The sequence below is a fragment of the Talpa occidentalis genome, unplaced genomic scaffold, assembly GCF_014898055.3.
Source record: "Talpa occidentalis isolate TD23 unplaced genomic scaffold, MPIMG_talOcc4v2.1, whole genome shotgun sequence".
NCBI lineage: Eukaryota > Metazoa > Chordata > Mammalia > Eulipotyphla > Talpidae > Talpa > Talpa occidentalis.
The window spans coordinates 68,989,538-69,015,545 of NW_026555331.1; the positions used below are offsets into that span (position 1 = coordinate 68,989,538).

The 26,008-nt window shown below is 34.0% G+C and overlaps 1 protein-coding gene across 3 annotated transcripts in view; it reads left to right on the forward strand.

The window, feature by feature from the left end:
- PXDNL (peroxidasin like) overlaps window positions 1-26,008 on the forward strand; it is a 628,077-nt gene that overhangs the window by 481,383 nt on the left and 120,686 nt on the right. For all 3 annotated transcript variants that reach the window (XM_054692271.1, XM_054692273.1, XM_054692272.1), the window contains 3 exons: window positions 6,923-7,035; window positions 9,152-9,308; window positions 23,188-23,296. In XM_054692271.1, the coding sequence (XP_054548246.1) occupies window positions 6,923-7,035; window positions 9,152-9,308; window positions 23,188-23,296 (379 nt within the window). The remainder of the gene's footprint in view (window positions 1-6,922; window positions 7,036-9,151; window positions 9,309-23,187; window positions 23,297-26,008) is intronic.

Sequence of the window (26,008 nt, forward strand, 5' to 3'; positions counted from 1 at the left end):
ATGACACCATATATTCCACAATATTCACAACAGCATTATTTCTAATTGCTAGAACATGAATATGACCTAAATCTCCTTCAGCAGATAAATGGACAAATAAGATGTGCCACATAGATATCATGGGTTATTATATTTTCATAAGAAAGGATAAAATACAGATGTTTTCAACAAATGGAAGGAATTAGAGAGAATTCCATGCATGAAAGTAAGTCAGAACAATAATAACCAATACTGAACATTCACATAGCAGATGCCTTGAGTATGTAAAATATTTTCAAAAACATCCTGAGCACTCTGAGGAAAAGGGAGGGTGTAAGCAAAGGCTCAGGGTTGATGGTATTAAAACTAATTTTTTATGATTATGATAGAATAATTAAATATTAAAAAACCCACCAATAAAAATAATTATGATTAAAACAAGTGAATTTCATTGCAGCTACTTTTCTTTATATATACAAATAGCAGGACACATAGTTAGCTAAATTAGAAGGGAGAGTGAATGGATGGATGGATGGGTGGATGGATGGATATAACGAAATACTTGATTAAAAAGAGACCATACTTTATACACTATTTTTAAGTTTACAATTTAATTTTCCTCTAACAAAAAACCCTCAAAAGATAAAATAAAAATGAATGTTATTAATAAGACAGGGAGAAATACATCTTTATTAAATCAGGACTCTTTTAGTAGTATGTGTGATGAATGAAATTGACAAAAGGAGTTAGCAATCATCAACTATTGGTGTAGTATCAAAATTTTCAGTTACCTGAAAAATCTTCAAAAATATTCTTATGTCTTGAAAATACTTATTTTTGTGAGTTCACTTTTTTTTTTAAGAATTATTTATTTATACAAAAACTGTGGTACAGTTTAGGGGCGCGGGAGGGTGAGAGGATTCACCAGAGACAGAGTGGGGATCAGAACAGGCAGATGGACCAAAAACACTGCTGAGGGGAGCAATGGGCGAGACAGGAGAGGTCTGCCACGCCCTGTGGGAATCTCCCTGGCTGGCTGGAAATCGAAACTGCGCTGCAGAGGCTGCGGACAGCTTCACAGAGCTGCGCTCAACCCGCTGTGCCACCGGGGAGGCCCAAGTTCACATTTTATTAAAATATTTCAGCAAAATGACTAATTTAAAGATATTGAGTACAAAGGTAGCTATTCTACAGATATTTTTAAAAGTTTAAAACAATAGTATTCTCCTCATTACTTCTATTTTTGAAAAATTAGATATTTTTAATAAAAATATCATTTACCTGGCAATGTTATGATTTTATAACAGCAATTTTTAAATAAGTAAATGAATTTTAATGCATTCACATTTAATTTCCATTATGGTGAACATTGCTACATATAAACAACATAAACAATAATTTCCTGAGGTTCTCAGTAAGTTTTGGCTATAAGGTGTTTGTGAGATCAAAGTGTGAGAAACACTCATTTGTTGGATCAATTTAGCCTGATTTCTAGATCTTTCATTATTACTTTTAAATTCTTTTCAATTTTTTTGTTTCCATGCCATTTCTTGATTTTGCTATGTTTATCCTTTATGTTCCTTACTGTATTTTCACTCCAGAAATGCTTCTAAATTTTGACAGTTTTATTTTTTTACTAGTATTTGGCTCAAGTAACTACAGATATATAATGAACATCTGATGAAACTATCAATAGTAATTTTATAGAAACTTAGAATTAAGGAAACATAATAAGGAAAACTAATTCCAAAAGAGATATAAATTAAAACAGACTATATCAGAGAAATATAAATTTTGTCAAAGATCAGAGCATTGTAGAAACACAGCTGTTTGCTCTGGTTGGCTGCATAGATTTTCAATTATGAATATTAAACTTGTGAAAGAGCTACCTTAATAAAAGCATGTGGACAGGAAAACCCTCCATTCCTAAGGAAAATCATCACATTTTTAAATATAATATTACTAGAAAGTAAGTAATGAACCTTAGAATATATTTTAACAAAGCAAGCATAATCTTGATGACAACCAAGAACTCATTAAAATAAAAATCCTGGGCCTCACCCGTGGGGCAGCGGTTGAGCGCTGGGTTGCGAGGCTGCCCGCGGCCTCTGCAGCGCCGGTTTGATCCCCGGCTGCTCCCCGGCCACCGGAGGAGGGTCCCACATGGCGCGCAGACCTCTCCTGCCGCCCGCTGCTCCCCTCAGCAGTGTACTTCGGTCCTTCTGCCTGCTCTGCTCCCCGCTCTGGCTCTGGTGAATTCTCTCACCCTCCCACGCTTCTGACTGTACCCAGTGCTTGTATGTATAAGTAAATAAATAAATAAAAAAAAATAAAAAAAAAATAAAATAAAAATCCTGTCTCCTATATCAATTAAAAATAGGAATGCAAATAAATATAATCACAACTTATAAATATTTCTGTAGTACATTAAAAAAATAGTGCATAATTTAGTGGTACTTACTCCAAAAATTAAAAAAAAAATAGTACAATAATAGGAATGGTCTTAATATATTTTACTTTTTAATTGATACTAGGATAAAAATCATGATTCCATTAGCAGACATTCATTGAATCTGTTACAGACCTTTCAAAAGTTGTGGGTTCAAAGATACTTCATGAGAAAAAATTCACCTGAGAGTTTTGGCTAAACCAGACAGGTTTTTATTTAAAGACTGTACATGAGGGAGTAAGTGCCAGAAAGGAAGAATTTTAGCTTGGTTCCTGTAGAGAAGCTAGACTTTTAAGGGGTAAGTGCTTTTGGTGGGATAGTGGGGTCCCATATGATAGTGGGTTCTAGTTTGTACTACACCAGCACATGTGCAGATGGGTTACATTCTAACTGCTCATGTGAGACTCTTGGTCTCCCTGGTCTAGGAAATTGAAAGACAATTATTGTGGGATCCTCAGCACTCCTTGTTCTCAGAGGTAATGTCTTGGTGGCCAGAGTTCCTGTTCTTCAGCTAGATGTAGGGTCATGCAGGGGGCCTCTCACCAATGTCAAAAGTGTTGGTATGAGGAACATAATGGGAAACCAGTATTTGTTGAAAATAGCAGGCAAATATTACAGATAGTCTGTTTTAACTAGTGGGAAAATGGAGCTCCCACCCCACCCGGAGGCAATAGCACATGATCACTCCACCCTAGCTTACAACCCCATTAACTCCCCCCCCCACACACATACACACCCTACATTCTTGCCCCACTTTTGTACTTGATTCTAATAAATACGAGACTGCCTTTGGAATGGGGCTGCACATTACTTCTGGTGTAGCCCCTCTAGGCGTCTCATTGCTCCACATGGACTTTGAGTAATCTTTCCCTAATACACAGCCTTTGCTTCCAATGCTGCCAACCCACAATGTGTTTTTTGTCTTGTATAGTGCTTTTTGCTAAGTTGTTTGAATAGGATATTACAGTATAGACTGCATATCAGTGATTCAGTTGACCTGTTCAAATAGGACATGGTGTCACTCAGCCATATGTCCAATTCCTCTGTTCCAACAAGAGGGTTGACAATTCACATCCTACTTGTTTGCAATTTCTTTAACGTAGGCTTTTTCAAAATCAATATTCCTCTTTAAAAACTCCTAGTGACAAAATTCCTAGTGACAAAGTGTTGGGGGGAAAGGATGTCCTGAAAGAATTTCACAAACACAGGTTTTATGGACTCTACCCCCATCCCAGACAAAAGCGATCCAAGGCAACAAGGACTACAAATCCCATAATGTCATTACCACCCAAAGGAGGATGCTGGGAACTAAGGTAAAGTTAAGCAGCCAGGCTTGGTATAGAACCAGACATGTGGGCCTTGGAGGTTTTGGGTTTTTCTCTGAACTTCAGTGTGCTATTGGGGTCCCAGCTCAGTGGAACTGGTAGGACGCTTTCACCAATTTATATCTCTGTTCCATATGCCTCTTCCAGGTCTCCTTCTGGCTCTCCATCCTTCTTCCTTCCTTCTTAGTCCCCTTCCCAGATTTTTCTCTTCCCTGCTCAACTCCACTCTCCCTTGGGTGTGGCAGGGAACCTGGTACCTTCCCTTTTCCTGGGAACCACCCTGTTGCAATAGGTCTATATTATTACACTTTTTAATGTATAAGGATATAATAAAATAGATCTACTGAACTTATTAACTAGAATCTTGCTTAATAGAAAGAAGATAGGGCTTTATTAAAGAAAGAAATAGACCAAGCAAGGGATTTATGCTATCATAACTATCATTTAATATAAATTTGAAGAGATAAATCATTGCACTTAACTAAGAGAGACACAAGAAAGAATAACTAGTAAAATTATGAAAAATAACTATAATTGAATAGTGCTAAACATACTAAATAATAAAATGCATAATAAAGATATAATAATTAAAACCAGATCCAAATAGTATACAAAGACACAATATATAATCTGCAAATTGATTCAATTTCATATGGGTATGCAATATATTTCTTCTTAGTGAACATAATGTAGTGTATATAGATTTTGATTTATAGTGATTATAACCTGAATCTTACATAATGTTACAATGTAAAAAAACATCTGGCAGTTAATTTGCAGAAAAATTATGTAAATATTCTAAGGTAAAGATCACCCCATTATTACATGGACTCAGAGAAGTGAAAAAAGAATGTTTCTGAACTTAAACTATAAAATATATAAATAAAAAAATCAAAATAGTCTTTATATGCAAAGTATTGTCCAACTATATTCACTGACAAATTAGTGGAGGAGAAATTATGATTTTAATGGATGCAGAGAAAACATTTAATTAAATTTGTTATCTTTATTAGTAAGATGAAATCAGCAATGTAGAAACAAACACGTTAAAAAGTTTCAAGAAAACTATAAATCTAATATTGTATCAACTTACAGATTTCTTACAGACATAAAGATTGTTCTTCAAGGTAGAAATTTCCCTTTGGAATTGGAAAGAGGCCTGCATTTACTCATGCTGTAAAGGAAGGTCCCAGCCTGTGCAAAAAGGAAATTGAAATAAAAATTATTAATTTAGAAGGAACTGATACAATTTTATTATACTTATGTGATACATTTTTCCTCATACTTAATCCAAAATATCTACAAATAGACTACCAGAAATAATAAAAGTTCAGGCAGATGATTAGATATGACATCAAAAATGTTTTTCATTCTATTAATCAGCAACAAACAGATTGCCTAATTTTATTTTAAGAATGATGCTTCTTAAAGTAGTAAGAAAGTACGTTAATAAAAAAGATTATAGTATATCACTGTTGACTATAGATGCAGTATTATACTGCAGATCTCTAGAGCTTTTTTAAATCTTGTTTAACCAAAACTTTATACCATTAATTATCAAGTAAAAATTATTGAGGGTAAATCTCATGCTGTTTTTACGATAATACAATAAAATAAAAGTAAATAATAAAATCTAGCAAAATATGTGTAAGGCCTATCTAGGAAAATAAATAGTTATTGAAAGATATTGGAAGGTAAGAATGAATATATAGCGTCACACCTGTGAGATAAAAGAAATACAGGAATTTGATAAATTTATAGTATGATGGTTTCTATTTTCTCTGTGGAGTATAAAATGTCAGTATTTTGTAGGAAAAGGCATGCTGACAGACGATGTAGATAAATGAAAAGATTTATTTATCTTAGATTTATTTTTTTATATTGTTACCAATCAGCATTTCAAGTGACAGGAGCAGTTTTACCCTGACAACCAAGGCATATGATCTATCCAGATGTAGTGGAGTGACAGGTGAAAAGAAAGAAGTGGAATTATGTTGAACTGAACAACAGGGTAAGAGTTGGGAGTTCAGGAAGGAGAGTGTTTGAGGTGATAAAACTTGGGACACTGACTGGAAAAGGAAGAGAATAAAACTAGGAATGTGTATGCCGGCATGAAAGAAGAGGACGGTTCCTAGGGTTCCATATGAAGTTAAAATGAGATGAATGACTTGTAGAGAGAAGAGGTTTTTTTTCTTAGTGTTGATATTAAATAGTGTTGATAGTGTTGATATTAAATATTTCAAAAAAATGATTGATAAGACAAGCTGTGGTAGTGAGTAGCTGCTGTGATAGGTGAAAGTGGTTAGGTGATGTAAAGTGTGAGATGTAACTATTTCTTGGTTGAACCAGGAGGGACACTAAGAGAGTCATTGGTACACTTAAGCACTCCTGAAATAACTATGCATTTTCACAAATCTATAAGTCATGTTCTCAGCAAATCCAAATAAATAGATGTGTTAAAATGGAATGTAAATATTGACTATAACAAGATAATATTCTCATTTTAAGAACAGAGAATTTTATAATACATTTCTGATCTAACCATATAATTTTTATGTGTCATACAAAAAGACATCAAGAGAGATATAATAAAAATTTTATACTTACCACTAAAATGAAGAAATAATCATAATAAATATGGTTTTTCCTTTTACAGCCTGCTTTAGTTTCAACTTACTTGCTACCAACCAGAGTTTAGCGTATGTTATGATTTTGCATGTTCACATTGTTAATTATTTTAATTAAACTTTATTTTGGGGTAGTTGCACATTCACCTTTATTTGTAAGAAATAACACAGAAAGATCCAGATACACCATGAAATAAAACCCTGGCAACTATAATCTGTTTCTTATTTCTATAAATTTGTCATTTGAAGAGTGTTAATAAACAGAATCATATATATGTAACATTTTGGGATTTTTTTCTCCCATTTATCATAACTACCTTTTGACTCTTCATCCAGATTATGCATGTATCAATGATGCTTTTGGTCAAGAAATCATTTATGAATAATTATTTTTATGACTGAATAGTATTGCATGGTGCAAATGTACCACGGTTTGTTAATCATATACTCATCAAAGGACATCTAGCTAAATACTATTTGATTTGGCTGACACATATTGGCAATGGCGATATTAATGACACCATTTTGGTTTGCATCCACAGCTCTCCCAGTGTTCACTCAACTACCTCAGGACACAAGTATAGAGGTTGGAAAGAATATAAACATTTCATGTCATGCTCAAGGAGAGCCACAGCCCATAATTACTTGGAATAAGGTAAGGTCTCAATGAAAAATGCAGTTATACTAAAGATACTGACAGGTGTATTTACTCAGTAAAACAGAGGTAATGATTCTATTATTGATTTATTACTGTTGTAAATTTTGTTAGCAAGTAATACTTTTCCATACAAAAGCAGCTTCACTGCCTACTGACCCTTTTTTAAGTGGCTGGATCTGATTTTTGGCTCAGGGTTTTGATGAAGTTTAACCTTTCTCATTTACTTGGTGATGGAAACATCTTAACATTACTAAATTCCTCTAAGGAAAAATTGCTTGTGCTGTATGTAAATTAAGAGTTTTAGTAGCTAGCAAGAGACAATTTTGAATTAATAATTCAGAAGTGGATTGAAATAGATAATTAACTGAAACAAGAGAAGAGTGAGAAGCTTGGTATTAAGACAAGTGACATGAAGAAAAGCGATTCTGTGGTTTAAAATTTGAATGACTTTAGAGAAATAGCAGCTCCTTATTTATATATCTTGATTTGGTTCCTTGAGCCATATTCTTTCATATTTTTATTGTTTCTTCCATTTTAGTTTTTCTTTTTCTTTTTTTAAGATTTATTTATTTATGCATACAAGGACTGGGGTACTGGCCAGAGATGTGGGGGGTGAGAGGATTCACCAGAGACAGAGTGGGGAACAGAACAGGCAGGATGACCGAAGTACACTGCTAAGGGGAGCAGCAGGCCAGTCAGGAAAGGTCTGCTGCGCCATGTGGGTTGCTCCCTTTCCGGCTGGGGATCGAACTAGTGCTGCAGAAGCTGCGGGTTCATAGTGCAGTGCTTAACCTCTTGTGCCACCAGGGAGGTCCCCCATTTTAATTTTTTTATCACAATTAAACAATTGGTCCCAAATCCCTATATTCTTAAACATAAATGAAACTGAATATACATTAATAGCAGTTTTTATGGAAAATTTTGACAAAATGTAAAATGAGGATGTTTAAAGAGATATTTTCTAAAACCATTGGCTTATGGTAACAAGGTCTTATATTTTGGGGGCTCAGTTTTGTGCTCTATAGCATACAATTCTGCGTATGTTTAGGGGTCTTAAACAAAATTTTAAGTTCATGTTTTCTCTAGTAATCTGAACATTTTGTATAATTTCTTTTTAATTTTCTATCATATAATTTAAATAATTTATGAAAACCAGGAAATAGGACAATCTACATTTTGGTCAGAATCTAAACTTATCATTGCACTAAGTGCTCTATCATATAATCACATCAGCAAAATATCTGAGTACAATTTCTGAAAGGTAATTGATGATCATAAAAATATTGATGGAGAAATGAATTACCATTTACCATATTGCTGGATACTATCACATTTCATCTGTATAGCAATTCTTTTCAATTTACAAATTTGAAAGTGTATGGGTTAGGGTATTTTTGCTACAACCAACAGAAACTACCTAAATTAAGCAGATAAGGAATTTATTGAAAATTATCTGTTAGTTCAGGGACAGAGCAATTTGAATAAAGTTTAGGCTGACCTGATAGTTTTGTCAATAATTATCTTTGAAAAGAAGATGAGGCACTGTTCCAGAACAATGAATAATATAATAACAATAAGATAAATCAACTAATTGTAAGTACATATATTTTAAAGATATTTCATATGAAATGTAGTTATTCTTATCTTCTTGAGGTAAAATTTTAATTCAGAAAAGCACTGATACATTAACACTTTGCAGCTATATCAAACATAAATATATATAAGAATAAATAGTGAAATCAGAAATATGAAAATATTTTGATGTTTTTAAGTGGTAGATTTGTGAGCATTTTCTCTTTTTCAAATTTTATTTTAATGTCATAAATAATCAGGGTTTGAATAAATATACATATTATCCATTGGAATAATGATTTTAAAATAATCATATTAATTGTATCATTGAATATTTGAGCATCGCGTTTACTTAGAGGAGAGAGAGAAACTAAACCCCTTACTGGAAACCTCTTCTCCTTTTTCTCCTACTCTCCTACAGAATCATATAATACTTCATCCATTGTGTGACACATGGTAGGCACTTCATAATATTTGCTGAACAATTAAAACCAATATCAAACAAAATATAGAAATGATGACAATACTTTTCCCTCCCTAGGCAGGTGTTCAGATTACTGAGAGTGGCAAATTCCATGTTGGTGGTAGAGGCATGTTGACCATCTATGATGTAGGGCAAGCTGATCAAGGGAGATATGAATGTGTGGCTCGGAATTCATTTGGCCCCGTGGTGGCCACCATGTTTCTCACAGTCAATGGTAAGCGTTTATATATGCCTTTGAATAGTTTCTACTTAATCCAGATTCACTTCACTATCAAGGTTTTTTTTTTTTATACATTCCATTTAGTCAAATATGTTAATGTAGTTAATCAAAGCTATTATTTTTAATCCAAGGTCTTAAATGTAAACTTTGTTCATGTGTATCAAACACCAAGAAAAAAAATAGTAAGGATTTGCAAATATGGATTATGTATTTTTAAGAAAAGAATATCATATAAAATGTATTCATAGCCAAATAAATGTGGTGCCAGTGATTTAAGGATAAATGAAATCCAATATACACTAGTTACTCTGGTCCAGTGTGTTATATCCTAGATTAAAATTAAAAGTCAGTCAAACTTTTAGCTAAGATTTACCACCATGGGAACAAATATTAGAAGCATTTATAATTGAACAACATAACAGGCATCTTCACAATTCAACTGGTTACATTATTGGAGCCCTCTGCTACAGGAGCATAAATGATGACCCTATAGCTTTAGAAAAGATAGAATCTCTTTTTTTCTTTTAGTGAGGTAACTTTGGTTTACAACACTGCATTTGATAAAGTCTCCTTTTTCAATGAATCAGGCCATATTGGATGTAAGAAAGGCCATGTGCATGTGGACTTGAATAAACTGAGCTGAAACATTGACTTTGGTTATAAATTGAAGACAGACTGTAATGATTGACAGGTGTGTTATCCTCCTGGGGATAGCTTTGGAGAAAAGCACAGCGTGTCAGCACATGTGAGTTGACATCAAAGTTGTTTTATTCTGCAGACGGATTTAAGAGTTTTTGCCTTGACTAAATAAGATTAACTAGAAGCATATATTGTGGTGTTTTGGGCTCTCTCTCTCTCTCTCTCTTTCTCTCTCTCTCTTGTTACCTTGAAAATGGGAGGTTTCAAAAATAGGATTTTGTGGACTTACTTTTTTTCCTCTCATATGGAGGAGTTCTTTTTTAAGCCTTTGCCTACTTTTCGTTACCTTAGAAAAAAAGGGGATCTCATAAATAGGGGTTTGCCAATTTGTCTTTTCCCTCTTAGTTTTACCAGCTCTTATGAGTCTGTAAAAAATTGAATAATTTCTCTCATTATAAACATAGGCCTAGTTAATAAAATCACATCCTTAAATGTGTCATTACTTTCCTATCATGTAGTACAGTGATTTTGAATGGGGGTTTTGGAGCAGGCCTGAAATCTGAGCACCCCAGGTGGACTCTCTCAGTGAGGAAAAATTCAAAGTCTAGACCAAAGTCACAGAAAAGCAAGAGATTTATTGGCAGGTAGAAAGGACAGGAGAGAGGTCTCAAATGGGTAGCTATTAAGAGAGTGAGAAGTAGGTGCTTACATAAGTACAGTGGGCAAGGAGTGGGGGTTTTGTCGTTAGGCTGCTCTGCCTTGTGTCTCTTGCTGATTGGCTGGGCCTGTGTGCCCTCCTAGGCTACTGGGGTCCACTGAGTTTGTGGAGTTTCCTAGGCTACACAGGTCCATTGAGTTTGCCCATAACACTTGGCTTACCTTCCCAAAACTAGCTTTGGCCTGTTGCTCTAGTATTGTGTTATTGTGTTGGTGTTCTAAACACTGCATTCTTCACTAGGTTGTGGGGGAAGCAGGGCCACCCTCCTGGCCCAGGATTGTTCTCTAATCAGACTGATAAATGGATTTAGAACTTTGGGGAATGGAAGGGCGCCCTCCCGGTTAAGTGTTTCTCAATCAGGCTGATAAATGGACTTAAGGGGTTAGGGGCATCCTGTTTCTAACTGATTGCCTATACCCACTTCCTAACTTCCTCTTTCAGCTTCATCTTCTTTCCCATGCATATTCCTCTGATATATAAAACATCTAAATACACTATTTGAATATTTTATATAAAGTGTATACATTTTTATTAATGGCACATCAATCTTCATTATTTCTTATAGTGTATAGTAAAAATGTATTTTATGTAGAATATTATTCTGAAAATTGTATCAATGTTATCTAGTAACCAGCAACTATTTATTCTAGTAGGTCAGAATTTCTGTGTCAGATACAATCTCTTAATGTTACAAAATCTTAGTCTTAGCTATTTCTTTGAGTTTGTGTTTTTCCTGATTTAAAATTTATGATAGTTGTGTTACTTTTTTATACATTTATGGAGCTCTATTTCTGTTCTCCAGTGATTTATGAGACCTATAGAAAAATATCCTTGAGGCATTTCAGCAAAAATGTTATTATAATTTAGATTAGTATCTTTTATGTTACAGAGATGCTAGGAATCTTTACCACAAACAAATATTTTCTCCTACCTTTTATTCTGCCGTGCACACAAATATTGTAATCATAGTGGCCAACATTTAGAACTTCTAACATAAGAATTTCATTGTTTGAAATTTATTTTTTAAAGATTTATTTATTTATGCATACAGGAACTCAGGTACAGGCCAGAGGTGTGGGGGGTGAGAGGATTCACCAGAGACAGAGTGGGGAACAGGACAGATAGATTGACTGAAGAAGTACAGTGCTGAAAGGAGCAGTAGGTGAATCAGGAGAGATCTGCTGTGCCATATGGTCACTTCCCTGGCCAGGGATTGAACTTCTGATGCAGTGGCTATGGATAGCTTCATAGTGCTGTATCTTAACCCCTTGTGCCACCAAGCCTCATTGTTGTTTGAAATTTAAATAACCACCTATATACATTAAAAATAAAAGTCAGATAAAAATGTATTAATTACTGTATTAGATTTTAAAATAAAAATATAAGGTATTTATCAATAGTCTGCTCTGTTGGTTAGAGAAATCAGGCTATAGGGAGAAAACATTTTAAAGAAAAGAAGTCATTCACAAAGAATACCTTTGCTCTGGGGACACATATATTGATATAATGGAAATTAATTTATATCTGTCCATCACAGTAATTACTTTACATAATATTAGAAATGTTTTTTGTAAAGGGAAGAAAAAGTATAAGCATATAAATTTAAGTTTTGAATAAATTATAAGTTTAACATACACATATATTATGTATAAGTGTTTGTGTATGTGTATACATTCATGCAATCCAAATGAGCAGAATAGGGAGAAATGTGTCAATATAAATTATAACTGACAAATTTTTTTTAAGATTTATTTATTTATGCATACAAGAGCTGGGGTACAGGCCAGAGACGTGGGGCATGAGAGGATTCACCAGAGACAGAGTGGGGAACAGAATAGGCAGATTGACCGAAGTACACTGCTGAGGGGAGCAGCAGGCGAGTCAGGAGAGGTCTGCTGCACCATGTGGGTTGCTCCCTGCCGGCCAGGGATCAAACATGTGCTGCAGTGGCTGCAGATTACTTCATAGGTTGCGTCTTAACCACTTGCACCACCAGGGAAGCCCAATTTACAAAAAAAAAAAAATTATGATTTAGACACTTTCATTCACCAGGTCATCCTAATTAAAGGGAAAGTGTACGCATTATCAGAGGATTTTCCAACATTGACGTCCTCACTTGGCAGTTATGGGATGTGATAATTCTACTCGTTGTATAAGAAATGGAATGAAGAGGATCATGTTTTTTGGGTGTCTATTCAAATTGGGAAATAAAGACAAGGGATAATCCAAAATAATAAAAAATTACAACAATTTAAGCAAAATCTGGGCATTATACATAAAATAAAGCCAGATTAGCTGATAATCAAAACAATGAATTTATAATAGCAAAAGAAAAAATTCTATAATTTGTAATGTTTAAATTAAGAAAGTTCTTCTCATAAACTACTTTTTTTTTACATTGATACAGTAAGGATACAGAGCATTTCCATCACCAGTAATATCTCTCACATAGTCACATTCACTTCCCTTATAATCCTGGATAGCCACTAATCTGTTCTCCTTTTCTCTAATTTTGTCAGTTCAATAATGTTATATAAATGGAATCTCACACTCTGTGAGACCTTTGGGGATTAGTTTTTCCACTCACCATAATTCCCTGGAGAGTTATACAAGTTTTTGGGTATATCAATAGTCGGTTCCTTTCCATTGCTGAGTGGTGGCAATGTACGAGCTTCTCCAAGGGAAGGATTTCATTGGAGAAATGAATGGTTGTCTGGGAATTAGAGGGATATTGGTGAGAGGGATTATTGGAGAATTAGAGGGATTATTGGAGATATAATTCCTCCTTGAGGGTATCAAGTGAAGACAAGCTAAATGAATATGGTTGTACTGATGCATGAATTTCATGTAGCCTGAGCAAAGAATCCTCATTACTTTTGCATGGGGAGGATAGAACTGAGGGAGGATTTTGCACTGATTCCTGCCTAGAACTATAATAAGATGTATTGGAATTGCCCCCTTTAGAAATGACCTTTTGTCAGAAATTTGTAACCTCAGAAATCGAGGATGGGTTTCAGGACATTTAAAGATGTGGGCCAAGATACAAGGAAAAATAGCTCTTACTCTTAAGTAGGATGGCTTAGGAGTGAAATTCCTCATATCTACCCCACTGCTAAAATTTTTATATAATAAAAATAAAAAGAGATATTATATAATATCTCTACTGTCATTTAACATGTTTTCTTAAACCATAACTCAAATTTCAGGTTTTTTTTAAGTTCTGTATTTTTTTTTTTACATCATTGTTTATTTTTTTTTTTACTGAGTTCAGTTTAGTTTTATTTGTAAAATACTGAGTTACTGAGTTCAGTTGGTTTTATTTGTAGTTTTTGTTTTTTTAATATTTTATTTTATATAATTCTTACATCATTTTTCATTTTTGCACAATGTATGCATTTTTATTTTGGTTATATTCCCCATACAATTGCACCCCCCTTATTTTGACCCTAATCTTTCCTCTCCCCATCCCCCCCATAGTGTATCTCTGATTTATAGTTCCTTGTTGATTTTGATTTTTTTCTTTATTATAGTTAGTCTTTTTCCTGGTCCCTTATTTAGGTTTTCTAAATTCCTGCTATGAGTGAGACCATCCAGTATTTTTCTTTTTCTTCTGGCTTATTTCACTCAGTATGATCCCTTCTAGCTCCATCCATGTTGCTGCAAATTGCATGAGTTTATCTTTTTTGATTGCTGAGTAATATTCCATTGTGTATATATGCCACACCTTCTTCATTCAATCATGTATTTTTGGGCATATGGGTTGTTTTCATAGCATAGCTATTGTAAATACTGCTGCTGTAAACACAGGGGTGCAGGTGCCCTTTGGAATTGATGTTTCTGTGTCCTTTGGGTAAATACCTAGGAGTGGAATTGCTGGATCATATGGAAGCTCTATCTTTAGTAGGCTGAGGAATCTATACACCCAAAGCTGTGATAGTGAAGGCAAAAATAAACAGCTGGGACTACATCAAATTAAAGAGCTTCTGCACAGCAAAAGAGACAAAAAACAAAACAAAGAGATACCCCACCAACTGGGAGAAAATGTTTTGCATACAAAACTTATGATAAAGGACTGATCACAGAAATCTACAAAGAACTGATAAGACTCAATAAAAACAAAGAAAATAATCCAATCAAAAAATGGGCAGAAGAGCTAAAAACTTTTCCAAAGAAGAAATGCAAATGGCCAATAGGCATATGAAAAAATGTTCAGCATCACTTGTAATCAGGGAAATGCAAATAAAAACTACAATGAGATGCCATCTTACACCAGTGAGAATGGCACATATTAAAAAAAATAGCAACAACAAATGCTGATGAGGATGTGGAGAAAAAGGAACTCTCCTGCCCTGCTGGTGCAGTGCAAACTGGTCTAACCACTATGGAGAGCTGTGTGGAGATTCCTCATTGTTCATTTTTAAATAATAACCCCCCTCCCTCAGGTGTATTCCCCATGGAATTTCCTTCACCACTTCTCATAAACTTAATAAATTGTTATAGATTTTGTAGATTTAAATTTATTGAGAATCCATCCTCTTCTTTAGGATGTCCTTAATGTGTTTTACATTGGCAAATATCCACACAGTTCTTTGTCTAGATAGTATTTAGCATGTGAATGCTACACATTTTAATTCCAATTAAAATGTTAATTTTACTTAAACCATAATTTATTTTAACACCTCTGTTGTGCATCCATCCCAAGCCTGGTAGGTTCAGTCAATTCTTGTAGATGAAAAAAGAATTTGGAGACTTCACTGGAATTTGCAGGCCTTTAATGCTGAAACAGGGGACCATATTCACAGGTAGGCAGAGAGAGTGAGAGACTCCAACAGTGAGAGAGGCAGAATAACAACTCCACTGCCCAGCCCCCTTTAAGTGTGCACAGCCACACAACCAATACATTGTTAGAAATGTAAGGTCCATCTGTTATTTGCCACATGTCTGAATGGTAGAAAACACAGCATTTAAAGGGATGGACTATCTGTTGTGTAGAAGGTGAAAAAAGCCTGATTTTAACTCATTTTCCTTAAGACCTTACATATATGGAGATACAAATATATGTATTTATATACATACATATATTTCTCTACAAATATATATAGACATACTGTTAAGTAGTGTGACATGTAAGACTCAATCTTGCTGATTAAAATTGTTCAGCATAAGGACACAAGATATATTTATTAAAGATTAGAAAAGTAAGATAGTGGGAAAGAATCTTGGATTACATAATCAGACTTAATCATTTTGAATACCTTATTTATTTATAACTATAATTTTCTTAGTTTTTAGAAAGGTAGAATTACATACACTTAAGAGTCATTCTTGTCACAGAATTTCTATGTTTCTATGATAGAATTCATATGTGCAATAATAGTCAGGAAGTAGCTTATACCATGTCTACACAATAGAAATTACCATTGATACATTTTAATGTTTGGACTAGGCTAGAATTGAAATGGTGACACAGAATTTATTGAATGAAAATTATAAAGCACAGATAATATTCCTACACTGTTTCCAATTATATAAAAATAAATCTAAACAATGTCATCCTTTCTGAAATTCTTATTTGGTATCTAATTGTTGGATATTTAATTTGGTTTCACCCACCATATACCCAATTCTAAAAGTTAAAAACTGATCTGGGTGGCATGAGTTTATCCTTTTTGATTGCTGAATAGTATTCCATTGTGTATATATACCACATCTTCTTGGTCCAGTCATCTATTTTTGTTTTGTTTTGTTTTGTTTTGTTTTTAAAGATTTATTTATCTATGCATACAAGACCTGAGGTATAGGTCAGAGATGTGGGGAAGTGTGAGGACCCAGCAGAGACAGAGTGGGGAACAGAACAGGCAGACTGACTGAAACACACTGCTGGGGGGAGCAGCAGGTGAGACAGGAGAGGTCTGCTTCACCTTGTGGTTTGCTCCTTGGCCGATGGGGGATCGAAGTCATGCTGCAGAGGCTGTGAACTGCTTCATAGTACAGTGTTTACAGTTTATGCGTCCAGTGGTCCTTTAATCTCAATTTCATCCATATTTGCATAAACAGCAAGGCTAACGTCTGCCTAATCCTTCTTATTCTCCTCCTTTTACCCAACTACCACCTCTCACCAGTTCTTTCTCTGAGATACTGCTTCTTTTCTATTTCTCTTCTCTCCAAGACTAACTCTTCTATAGTTCATCCTTTCATCATTTAGACTTTCATAATAAAAAAATTTCTAAATTATCTTTCAACCTATAATAGTTTCCATTTTATCTGTATCTTATACCTAATAAATTGTATTGAACAAATATGAATTTGTTCAAAAACAAATAATCACAATAAAAGGTGTATCTTGGATACCAAAACCAATTTAAAAAAAAAAAGAAAAATACTATCTCTTTTTCAGTCTATGAAAAAACAGTGGTGCCTGCAGGAATCCATTTACATATTTAACAATGCAAAATAATGAATAAGGCAGATTCATTGCTGTTCAAGAAAATTATATCACAAAGGCAGTCATTAATGTCAATTTGCATGCTGGGTAAGTGTCAATGTCAGCAATAGTCAAGGTCATTCTTCTAGGGGAAAGATTTAATGTGATGCAACCTATTAAGTTTTGAGGGTTGCATTATCTGGATGGTTTTCTCTGACAAGGGGAGGATGAGGTAAAGAATTCTCAAAACCATTTGGGCATTGTGGAAGAGACTCAGCTTTGATTGAGGTCATTTTGCTGTGGAAGTGACAGTGAGAGCACAGCTGCTTCATTTCAGTATCCCTGCTCTGGGTTCTGTCCCCAGAACTGGCTCAGCCAGGGCCAAGTCTTTAATAGAACACAATGGCACAGAGATGATGGTGGTTATTTGACTTAAGCTTCCTTTTCCTGAAAGGATCCAGATTTATCTTTTGATTTTATCCTCAAAGGAGCTGAAACAGGGACAGAATTTGAAAGTAAATGTTCATTAGATAATTTTCAATGTATTAATTTTGAAACCTTATTGGGGACTTATTCCTTTTCATTCACCCTAAGATTTAAGAAAGACAAATTATCTAGTTCTTTTTCTACTTCTGAAAAATTTGCATGAAGAGATAGAAAATATACTCAGAATATTCTTATCATTCTGTCCCTTATGCCTTTAATTGACTTTTTTTGGGACAAAGACATTAATGTACCCCAAATAAACTGAATTTGCTTCTTTTCTGCAGAAATTTATGGAATTTTTTTTTTTGCAATTTGTGCCAAACTGAATAAAACAATACTGGAAGTGAATGAATAAATAATTTTAACTTAAAACTATAAAACTTTTTAAAAGTTCATAATTAAAATTACATTAAAGTTAGAAAGACAATGTTACCAAGAATATTTTCCATATGAGAATATTACATATTTAATGTGGTTTTAGGATTTTGTAAACAAACAACTTTTATAAGATTTTTATTTGTGCCCTTTAGATTTTTATTATTTCTAGGAATATTTGCATATTATGCCAAGTCATGTTACTTTCTCCTTTTCATGAATCTCAATTGTTAGTTCTTATTAATACAGAGAAATAGCAAGTTACATTAAAAGGTATTCTGTGACAACACAGTATCAGTTGGTTACTATGTGAGGATGTATATTACCTAATGGTTTAGAACACAATATTCACTGAAAGAAACCTTGTACTTCCATTGTGACATGCAGTTTTCAAAGAACTTTGAAAGCCCTTTTATGTGATAACCAAATTTGTTGACTACATCAGGCTTCAATTATATGCTGAAGAGATATTATTACCATTTTATGAATGAGTCAAAATATGAAGAAAATATGTAAAATTCCTATGCTTATAAAGTTTGTACATCTATAACAGCAAAAACTATTTTACCACATACCATCAAAGCAAAACTATCAAACAAATAAAATTTAGACTAACCTGCTGAACAATGTTTTCCTTAAATTGCAATTTCTCTTGCCAAATTCTTTCTACCACAGTGAACAGCCTTTTGACAGGTAGCATCTCAATACCGCTGTGCACTGTGGTAACTCAATCTCACCTACAATTTTATTTTTTCTTCCAAATACAAACAGACTTTGAAAGCATATATTGCACAAAGGGATGATGACAATAATTGTCACGTATATGAGCACGTAATTCAGGCCACTTTCTATACTTGAGGTTAATTTCCCAAGTGAAGGAGAAAGCAGAACTTAGAAAGGCTAACATCTTAATCAAATAATCAATTCAGCATATATACCAGCATAGATTGATTTGATTGATCTCAGTTGCTTTTTTCCAAGTAAGTGCCATAGACTAAATAGAATCATTCTTACTTTTTTTTTTTTTTTGCCACATCACAATCAGATACATGTAATTATATTGAGAATATTCAGTTTTCTCATGATCATTGGATTTTGATTGATTTCCCACTTGGTATATTTATTTTCTTACATCTTTGTTAATTTTTGGATCATATTTGATTTCTTCCCTCCACTGTAGTCCCTGTACTTCTCCCACCCCCACAGCACCTGTATCCATCAATACAGTTGCTTCAATACACTTCAATACAGTGCTCTTCCCTCTCCTATTTTGAGACCTTTCCCTCCTCCTCCCATGCTATATGACTCAAATATATGGTCAGCTTGCAAGTTTTGTCTTTTTATTTTGCCTGACACTTTTTTTTTTTACTTCTCTATAGTCTGCATATAAATGAAACCATGTGGTATTTATCTTTTTCCTTCTGATTTATTTCACTTAGCATAATCTCTTCCATGTCCATCCATATTGCTGCAAATGACACGAGTTTATCTTTTTTATTCACACATAATATTCCATTGTTTAGCAACTTAATTGGTTTATTCCTTCTTGTGACCAAAGCCCAGTTTCATCATGGTCATTGTATTTGTAACAATTATAATACAATTAACTCTTAAATAATTTTATGGTAATCTCAGTTTTCTAATTTTTACATTAAACACTCTTTTTAGCATCCGTCCATGCATGCATCCAGCCACACACACTTCCATTGCTGTATAATTTTCTCCAATTCTTTCCACACAAAGTTGCAATGGATATTCTGATTTATAGTCATTATGCACTTGCATGAGAATTTCTCTGGATGTAGATGTGGAAAGGAGATTCCAGCATGAGAGTATGTATATAAGTAATTTCACTAAGTAAAAAGAAAACAAAATAATTACTGAACAAAATCTTACACATGCCAAAATTTGATATTGATCAATATTTTTATTTTCTTATAAGTATAAAATGGTATACAAAACATCAATACTTTAAATTTTATTTTCTGAGGTAACTCTGACTATCTGCTATGTACATTAATTCTCAAAGCTTTCCTTTTAATAATATGCCTGATATATGTTTTCTTAATGTGTTACAAAACAATATTAATTATGGGTAAGATTTAGAAATTGAAAATTTTGAGACCTATTTTATTATTTGTATATATACAATCTATTTTAATCTTTTGTTGATTGCAAATTGTTTCATATAATCAAGTCAATGAATTCATCTTTGTTTTCAATTATCTTTGGCTAATTGATAGCCAATGCAACATGTTTTACATTAGTAAAGGAAACATAGCCTTGCAGCATCTCAATATTGTGGTCATAAAAATGACAGTTCTTTTTTTTTTAAAGATTTATTTATTTATTTATTTATACAAGCACTGGATACAGTCAGAAGCGCGGGAGGGTGAGAGAATTCACCAGAGCCAGAGCAGGGAGCAGAATAGGCAGAAGGACCGAAGTACACTGCTGAGGGGAGCAGCGGGCGGCAGGAGAGGTCTGCGTGCCATGTTGGACCCTCGCCCTGCGGCCAGGGATAGAACTGGTGCTGCAGAGGCTGCGGGCAGCTTTGCAACCCAGCGCTCAACCGCTGCACCACCGGGGAGGCCTTAATGACAGTTCTTATCTATATTATTTCTATTGTAGTAATACTTGCTTACATACTGTATAAAATTGAGAGGTATAGGTTCACAACCCTTCAAATGAAATGATACCACACCCCACCCATTACCAAAACACCCAGAGTCCTTCAAAATATTCTCCCTGCCCTTATGGCACCCTCAAGTCTAAAGTCTATCAGATCTTTAGAGATGCTTTTGGTTTAGTTTTGTATGACCCTTTGTTTTATTTCTGTATGTTTCACATATGAGTAAAACCACCCATTATTTCTGAATGAAACCGTTTCATTATTTCACATATGAGTAAAACTACCCAGTCTTTCTCCTGATGTTTCCACTTAGAATTATCTCCTCAATTCCATTCATGCATTTGCAAATGGCAGAAGTTCATTGCTTCTCATACCTGACTAGTTTTCCATTGTGTAAATATGCCATACCTTCTTTATCCACTCATCTGTAATTGAATATATAGCTTGGCTTTTGTAACTAGTTCTTCAATGAAATTAGAGCTGCAGATGAACTTTTGAATTAATGTTTGTGAATCCTTGGGTTGATAACAAGTTGTGTGACTGAAGGATTTATTTTTAGATCTATATATAATATTTTGAGAAACCTCCATACTGATTTCCATGGGGTCTAGACCAGGCTACATTCCTACCAGCAGTGTACAAGTGTTCTTTCTCTACATCTTTGCCAACATTTGTTGCTTCTTGTCTTTCTGATAGGGCCATTCTCCCAGGTATAAGGTGGTACCTCATTCTGGTTTTGATTTACATTTACCTGAAGATAAGTGATGATAAAGAAATTTTCAAGTGCCTGTGGGGCATCTGTATGTCTTCTTTGAAGAAATGTCTATTTAGGTCTTCTATACAATTTTGGAATGGGCTGGTTTTTTTTTTTTTTTTTGTTTAGCTATATGAGTTCTTTTTGGATCTTAGATATTAGCCGCTTATATCTATTATTGGTAAATATTCTCTCCCATTCATTATGATTTTTTTCAAAGATATATTTATTCATGCATGCATGCATGCATACAAGAGCTGGGGTACAGGCTAGAGGTGCAGAGGGTGAGATGATTCGCCAGAGACAGAATGGGGAACAGAACAGGCAGATCTACTGAAATACACTGCTGAGGGGAGCAGCGGGCGAGTCAGGGGAGGTCTGCTATGCCATCTGGGTTGCTCCCTGGCTGGCTGGGGATCTAACTCGTGCTGCAGAGGCTGCAGACAGCTTCATAGGCTGTGTCTTAACCCCTTGCACCACCAGGGAGTCCCCTGGCCTTCTGTTTTAATGATGGTTTCACTGTCAATAAGTTTTTTAGTTTGATGTCCTATTTGTTTACTTTTGCTATTGTTTTGCTATTGTTGGAGTCAAGTCCCCAAATACTATCTGAAGTCATGTTGTAGAGTGTTTTGACTGTGGATTCTTCTCTGCATTTTATAGTTTTGGGTCTTACATCCAAGTCTGATAAAGGCTGAGTTAAACAGTCTCATAACAACTACACATAATTTAGTTTACCAAAAATGTCTTTTGGTAGAGTCTGATTTTACAATAACCATAATAGCTTATTTTTAATTTTTTTTGTTAGTGACCATTTTAGGACAATGAACCAAAATTTTTTGTATATTATCCTAGTATAAAGAATTATTTTTTATAATGTCCAGATATGGAATGTTGTTTGGACTCATCTATAACAAAATGGATAAAGAAAAATATGTGTACACATATATGTACTCTATATTTAATACATATATTATTACATGTATATTTAGTAGTATGTAAATGTGTATACATTTACATATATAACAATTCCATGCTATATTGTTTTAGTACATTTGCATATTTCATGTCTTATTTTTCTTTAAAGATATTATTTTCAAAATCATTTTTGAAGACATAATAATCATGTTTTCAGTATTTAACAGTGCCAAAAGTTATTGCTTCAAATGTCATATAAATTTTATCATACTTTTAATAATCTCAAAAAATACAAAATAATATTGGTATTTATTGTTTTTCCTTTATGTGTTTTAAATATTTATCCATGATGTTTCATTGAACACTTTTTTTTCCTTTAAGTCTATATTTCATAAACCATCATCTGGAGAAGATGTAAAATGTTGAATATTATCAACATTAAGTGAAAAATTTCCTTTGTCTATAATATTCATGTCGACAGAATTCTCACACGTTAAAAGAGCTATAGAAACCACATGAATTATTTACTGAGAGTTCAGTTCTTGCTCTATAGAGATATGATTTTGTTTTAATGCTAATGTTGAAACAAGGTGGGTGAAGAGATATGCATTTCATATCTTCTCCAAGATGACAAATTGCTAACACACTTGAATCTCATTTACTTCAGTGTTGTAAAAAAGAAAATAATTCACATAATTCTACATGTTTTGGAAGAAAGATAGTTAGGAATGCCTTAAGTATCCAAATAATGCTGTTATTCTTGGTAAATTTTGTTCAGAATAATTACCTACCTCTCTGCAATGGACAGTATCATGTGGACACAGTGTAACATTCTTATTGACTTAGATTTTATGGTAACATAATTTTCTCACATTATTCCTAACTTGAAGGTTTGTTTGATGTTTGTAATCATGGAATTGATTTTCAAAGCAATACAGGGAAGACAAGCTGGTGATGAATTTGTTGAATCATCCATTCTTGATGCTGTACAGAGAGTTGACAGTGCAATTAACTCCACACGAAGACATTTATTTTCACAGTAAGAATTTATTTTACTTTTATTACTAAATTGTTTTTATTTCAATTCTGCTTAGTTTTTAAGTCACAACAGCAGAAGTGGACCAAAGTGTGTTTTCTTCAGCCTGTGTGCATATATTACTCTCTGGGCTTACCATCATTGTCAGTCAGCTTCAAAGATAGGGAAATTTGTTTCCTGTAGGCAGTAATTTATGTCACAGATCCACTCTACATGCCTCCCCTGTAGATCTCACACAATGGAGTGGTTATATGCCAACACCTAACAGTGTCAGAGTCAGTGTTCCTGCCAATCAATGGATTGGATGTGATTGTCATATTGAACATCTTGTTATACACTGGTAGCCCACAGTGAAAATTTTTGCTCGGATATGTGGCACTTTGTGTTTTTTTATATATTATTTTTTAAATTATTTGATATATTTTTTACATAATTTTTCATTTTTGTACAATGTATCCATTTTCATCTTGGTTATAGTCCCCATAAAATTCCCACCACCCACTCACCAGTGAACTATCACCATGGTCCCTTATGCTCATCCCACCCTTGTTTTGATCCTACTCCGCCCCCCACCATGGTATGTCTTTGATTTATAGTTGCCTGTTGATTTTGATTTTTACTTTATTATGATTAGTTTTTTTCCTGATCCTTTATTTGGATCCTCTACATTCCTGCTATAATTGAGACCATCCAGTATTTTTCTTTTTCTTTCTGGCTTATTTCACTGAGCATGTTCCCTTCCAGCTTTGAGTCAGAATATCCTTAAACTAGAGAAAATTTCCAGTTTTGTAAAGTCCCCTGATGAAAGTAACTGAGTTGCTTTGCAACACCTGAATGTATTAAGGAAAACATTATTATCTTCATAGTCAAGTAAAATATAAACCCAATCCTCACAGTTATTGGTAAGAAAGGAAATCCCTAAAATGTCATCAGCAAGTACTGCTTCTGTTTATTGATGAACAGTATGGTGTGGTGGTGATGAATTTTTGTCCTAGAGTTATACAACTTATTAATATTATTTTTGTGATTCCTTGCTCCATCATTTTCTATCTGGGTGAACTTGGGGAAGTTTAAACCTCTGTACCTCAGTCTTCTTGCATATAAAATTGGGGTAACCTGGATGTACTTACTAGGAGGATTGAATAACAGAAATCAAGTGTCTCACTGTGTCTAGCACATAAAACAAAATCAATTAAAGTAAGTTATTAATATTATTGCTACTAACCTATGATATATAGTATTATGATTCCAGACAAAATAACTCAATGTCTCAGTTGACCCAAATCTCATGGACTCAAATATTCATTTTAACCTATTTAGTTTAGTTCTCCAGATATGTCAAAATGACTACTGTGTTGATCAGTAGGCTTGGTACTTGAGATACAAAGGTAAACAAGGCAGCCTCCTATTCCTAATACAGTCTTTCTTCAGTATAGGAGATAACATATCAATAGTTTAAATACTGAAGTTTAAGTACATCTTCTTGCGAGGTAAATATAGCAGTAGAGAAGACAGCAGCCTGTCAGAGCCAGTAGACTTTATAGGGAGACTGATGCCTGAACAGGGTTTTAAAAGTAAAGGGGATTTTATATTTCTTTTTGTTGATGTATTGGATAACGTTGATTGATTTTCGGATGTTAAACCATCCTTGTGCCCCTGGAATGAATCCTACTTGGTCGTGGTAAATTATCTTATGGATACATTGTTGGATTCTGATGGCTAAAATTTTTATTGAGGATTTTTGCATCAGTGTTCAACAAAAAGAAATATAAAAACCATATGATAATATCAATAGATGCTGAGAAAGCTTTTGACAAAGTGCAACACCCATTCATGATAAAAGCCCTTGAAATTCTTGGGATACAAGGAACATACCTCAACATCATAAAGGCCATCTATGACAAGCCAACAGCCAGTATCATTCTCAATGGTGAAAAGCTGAAAGCAATTCCATTAAGATCTGGAACAAGACAAGGATGTCCACTCTCACCACTGCTTTTCAATATAATACTGGAAGTCCTAGCCAGGGCAATAAGACAAGAGAAAGACATCCAAGGAATCCAAATAGGAAAAGAAGAAGTCAAACTATCACTATTTGCAGACGATATGATATTATACATAGAGAACCCCAAAAACTCCACAGAAAAGCTAATTCAACTCATCAATCAGTTCAGTAAAGTGGCAGGATACAAAATCAACACGCAAAAGTCAGTAGCCTTCCTATACACAAACAATAAATCTGAAGAAGAAGAAATCAAAAAAAACATCCCTTTTGTTATTGAAACAAAAAAAAAATCAAATATTTGGGAATAAATCTAACAAAAGAGGTAAAGGACCTATACAAAGAAAACTATAAAACACTGTTAAAAGACATAGAAGAAGACACAAAGAAATGGAGAGACATCCCCTGCTCGTGGATTGGAAGAATAAACATTATTAAAATGGCCATTCTTCCAAAAGCAATATACAGATTCAATGCTATTCCAATCAAAATTTTAATGTCATTCTTCAAAGAAATAGAACAATTATTGATGAAATTCATATGGAATCACAAAAAACCCCGAATAGCCAAAGCTCTCCTGAAAAAAAAAGAAGGGAATGGAGGCATTACACTCCCAGACTTCAAACTATACTACAAAGCCATAATCATCAAAACTGCATGGTATTGGAACAAGAACAGACATACAGACCAATGGAATCGAATAGAAAATCCAG